This window comes from Mercenaria mercenaria, chromosome 3 (genome assembly GCF_021730395.1).
Source record: "Mercenaria mercenaria strain notata chromosome 3, MADL_Memer_1, whole genome shotgun sequence".
NCBI lineage: Eukaryota > Metazoa > Mollusca > Bivalvia > Venerida > Veneridae > Mercenaria > Mercenaria mercenaria.
In genome coordinates this window covers 57,771,409-57,776,083 of record NC_069363.1, presented here as the reverse complement: position 1 = coordinate 57,776,083, position 4,675 = coordinate 57,771,409, and the positions used below count along the sequence as shown (strand labels likewise).

Sequence of the window (4,675 nt, the reverse complement as noted above, 5' to 3'; positions counted from 1 at the left end):
CAATTAGTGAGAAGGGAAAATAGTGTATTTTACTTGATAAATATGTGATAACTTTAAAAGTTTTACCTATTTTAGGCATTTTTATGTAAAGAAAAATATTTGTTGATCAAACATGATAAAATAATAAGAAACTTATTACAAATATGTTACAAATTTCATTATGTTTTTAGGGAAAAAAGCAAGATTATATTTTTTCATCAGTATGACCTTTTTCATTATCATAATGATTATGATATTGAAAGATGTTGTTTGTCAACACAAAGAACTCACTGAGTATTTACTATAATAATATGATTATAATCCTTATAACTATTATTCCACATTCACTGAAGGAAAATTAGTTTCTTTCAACTCCACTGCACACATCTTCATTATCTACTTGGGATCCCTGCTGTACTAACTGCCCTCTAATCAGCTACAGTTAAATAATCACTGATTAGCAGCAGATAAGATGGGAGTTGTTTATTGGATTGGGGGAGGGGTGGGGGTGGGGGGGGGGTGGAGAGGTAGGTTTTGGGCACTTATATAGTAGTGGATCTAGGCCTTTAAAGTGCACGAGGCCACATCTGTGCACGAAGTCAAAAGGAAAGTTAATCGTCGAAAGCAATTTAGGATTCTGCACCGAAATCTACTCCTGCCTAAAATCACCACCAGATGATGACCACGATTCTTACATGGTATACCGTACAGTGGCATTTTATATAGTCTGATGACAGTGTTATAAACTTTTTACCAACAATTACTAACTCCATAAATATACATTTTGTATTTAAGTCTTGGTATATTAATTTACATCGACATGAAATCTAAATAACAGATTATGTTAGATTCAATTACAATCATTGTTTCAGTCGATAGCTACATAGCTGAATTGGAATGGCACCAAAAGAAGATCCCACAATTTACATAAACAAATAAAAACAAAATTAAATCCTTCGTCATATACATTTACATACACCCCTGTTTTCATATGTAGTTCTGCGGCTGCGTTCGTTGCATGTGGCTTTTACTCTTGCACTTTTGTTTTCGATTTTCTTTACCAGGGAAAGGCATGCTTGCCTCTCCACTAGCCGGTAGTAATGTTGTGAGTGCCTGCCCAATACGCTTCACCCATTCTATATAGTTGTGGGGTTTAAACGGATCCACAGCTATCCAGACATTTGTATCTAACTTGAAATGTTCTAAATTAGAAATATATTGCGCCACTTCAACGGCAGCTTGTGTAAGGTTAAATGGGGCAAAGTTCTCAGCTCCACCGGCGTCAATATAATATTTCTGATCCGTGCGACTGGCTTGAAGCGAATCGTTTTTTAATGTTTGGTTGATAAAATGGAACAAAGGTTCTAGAAAGCTATTGTTGTTTAACGGCCACCAGAAAGAGGGTGACTGACAAGCTGCGAATGAAAATACTTCTAGACGTGTCCACGCAGCATAGCAAGACATCAGTCCTCCGAGCGCATAACCCATAACACCTAATCTGTTCCTGTCTATTCTATTTCCCAATATTGTCTCAGCTTTCGGAAGTACTTCTAGTGCTAAGAAATCTAGCGTTGCATCACCGTCTCCTCGAAGTATAACCAGTTGCCCGCAGGTATCAAAAAGATATTGAAAAACTTTAGTAACACTAGCATTCCCAGGTATACATCCATTACAGAAATCGTCTAAGGTACCATTTAAACAGTAGTTAAATGGACCTTGTACTGTAGATAGTAAATGGCCCCTTTCTCCTGGATATTTATAGTCACCAAATCCGATGAAAATATACTCCTCAGACATTGAACGTAAAATTGGTTTTTCAAAGTTTTGTTTTAAAACCTTAGCATACTCAAAACTCAAATCGAAAACAATCAAAGTCGGGTAGGTCTTCAACGGGTTTTCTGTGAAACCTGGAGGGGTATATAAAGCTAAAGTTCTTGTATTGCCGATGTAATTAGATTCTAATTCAAAAGTTTGAAGTGTCCCAATAATTTCTTTAAACCTAGGGTATACAACAAATTTGGGCTTTATTTCAAAATAAGAAGATGTCTGAGAAATTGGAAATGAAATAGCGAAATTTGCACCAAGCATATTCTTCTTGTCATCAATAAACAAACGGTATTGGAGTTTGTTGCCAGGAAGATAATCAACATGTTTCGACGTGCAGTTTTGACACTGGAATCCATTAATAGATGATTTGTACGTGATAGTTATCTCCCATGTATCCTTGCCGGTCTTTAAGAGTTGTATGCCCTTGTGCCATTGTAGGCACAGACCGTTACCGCGGATAAACATGACTGTGTTATTAGGATCCTAAAATGGAGAAAAATGTTAACTGAAATTTTAAAAAGATATTTTTAGCTCTTTTTATATGCACAGTTATTGTCTAAACAGCACAAATTCTTGATGTTTATTGACAGAAATTATTTTCATAAAATGGTGCAGAATAAGTCAGGTCATCATTTCAGTCTAAAAATACTAAACGCTAAGTAGATGTTTGAATTTCCTTCTAGTTATATAAAAAAAAATATTTGTGTATAACAACTCACGTGAAATTCGTGTTCTGGATATTTAGCAGTAATGATAAATTCTTGGTTCTCTCTTATTTCCTCGTCGATACGTGTAAGGCATACACCAACAAAGCACGTCCCTACTTGCCCACTTGACATCGTACAGTTTTTACCCTCTTCACAAATCGATATCACGTTTGATACGAAGACCGTAATGCAGAGTAAAACCAACAGCATATTTATACTGAAAATATATTTTCATATATTGATGAAAGAAACAATATAAGACATGACTGTATGGAACGCCAAACGCAACTTTGTGATTTATTGTCATTCGACTGTGGTAACTTGTCTGTTGGCAGTGGCTACTTGTCACTTGTCATTTAGCCGTTGTTAACTTGTCATTCGTAAATGATAACTTTTCTTCTGGTACTGTCACTTTGAATAATGCTGTGGTACATGTTCATTCTGATGTGGTGCTATGTCATTCGGCAATGGTTACATGTCATTCGGCACTGCTTGCTTGTCATGCGGCGATGGTAACTTTTCATTGTGATATCGTCCGTTTACAAATTCGTGTGGTATATTTTCATTCTGATGTGGTTCGATGTTATTTGGCAGTGATTACTTGTCATTCGGCGTTCGTAACTTTTCATTCTGATGTTTTCACTTTACGTACTGATATGGTACATTTTATTCTTATGTGGTGCTATATCACTTGTCATTGAAAACATCATAATGAAAAGTAATACTAACGAATGACAAGTACCTATTGCTGAATGACAAGTTAGCACTGCCGAAGGATACGTAACAACTACCTGATGACAAGCTGCAAATGTCGAATGGCATGTTGCAGCTGCCGAATCAAATCGAAACACATCAGAGTAAAAATGTACCACATCATAATGTAAAGTGACAACATCAGAATGAAAAGTAAAAAATAACAAATGACAAGCAACATCTGTCGGATGACAAATAACCACTGCCGCCTGACATTTTGGCGCTACCGAATGATACGTTAACACCGAAAAAGAGAAAGTTAGCACAGCCGAATGACAACATATCACTGTCAAAAAACAAGTTATAACCACCGAGTGACAAGTAATCATTGCCAAGTGACAAGTTGGAAGTTGCTACAGTCAAATGATGAGTTTTCACTGCCGTATGTCAAGTTAGCAATGCTGAATTTGAAGTTACCATCAAATTCGTGTTTTACGTTTCATGTAATTTATTTATTACATACATTATACTACTCTTCCGTATTTCTTTTTTTTTTGTTACAGGGTTAAACAGTTTTTGGATGCGCAAAAAAAGAAGAAAATTTTTAAAAATCGCTATATTGAAAAAATGCTCAGCAAATTTCCGAATTGGTAATATTTTTAAAATTATAAATGCCGTCGTTGCTATATACTTAAAAAGAATTAATTTACAGTAGTTATAAGCAGTGTACACGTTACATTCAGTAATTTCATGAAAGATGCAGTGGAACAATTGTGGAATTAATCATAGGTAATTGAGATTTCATATTTCCTTTACATTTTATACATTTCAGTGCATATATTTTTTGCTTCTGTTGGTACTTATATACTTCTGTATCTTTACTGTGTATTTAAAAGAATTTCCGATTATTTATGATCCATATACTTTTGCGTTTAAGTGTATAAAGATAAAACCCGTCGTTAGTTTCAAATATAAGCCGATGTTTTCTGACAATAAATAAATAAATAAACAAATACACGTACTTACAGAAAGTTTTTTACTCCTAATCAAGTAATAAATTACGTTTTTAAGTGCTCTCGGAAGCTAGAAAACTGATGTAAAACGATTGAACAGGTATTTATTCATTACATATCAGCTGCAGACTTGATGCCACGTGACTTTTTGTCATCAATAGTAAAGCATGTAATGTAGCACAATAAAAGCGCAATAAAAGACTTTCCGTTCCCCGTATGATATAGGTGCCAGCATAGGCGCACCGTATCCATATAAAAAGTATTTCATCGTCAATAGTACAATAGTCAAAGTAGGAATTTTCTAACAAAGTCATATATTTTGTTAAAAAATATGATTTTTTATCACTCTCTGCATCACTTGTACGCAAAAGTTCGACCAGATTACGAACTAACATTTTGTTTCATACACTGTGTTACTTAACAGAAAATACCATTCAAAACATGTATACAACACGC

The 4,675-nt window shown here is 34.8% G+C and overlaps 1 protein-coding gene across 1 annotated transcript; it reads right to left on the bottom strand.

Annotated features, from left to right (window-relative positions):
• Window positions 1-751: 751 nt before the first annotated feature.
• LOC123524634 (uncharacterized) lies at window positions 752-4,354 on the bottom strand. Its single transcript, XM_053539945.1, has 3 exons — window positions 4,233-4,354; window positions 2,526-2,730; window positions 752-2,289 (listed from the first exon to the last, which is right to left on the bottom strand). Exons 2-3 carry the CDS (start codon window positions 2,721-2,723, stop codon window positions 967-969), a joined length of 1,521 nt encoding a protein of 506 aa, XP_053395920.1. The 5' UTR covers window positions 2,724-2,730; window positions 4,233-4,354; the 3' UTR covers window positions 752-966.
• Window positions 4,355-4,675: the final 321 nt, after the last annotated feature.

Bases quoted from the DNA above. Each gene is read 5' to 3' on its own strand.
- LOC123524634 (XM_053539945.1), bottom strand. From the start codon at position 2,723: ATGCTGTTGGTTTTACTCTGCATTACGGTCTTCGTATCAAACGTGATA. The intron at 2,290-2,525 runs GTGAGTTGTTAT...TCTCCATTTTAG, and splicing joins ATCCAGAACACGAATTTCAC to GATCCTAATAACACAGTCAT.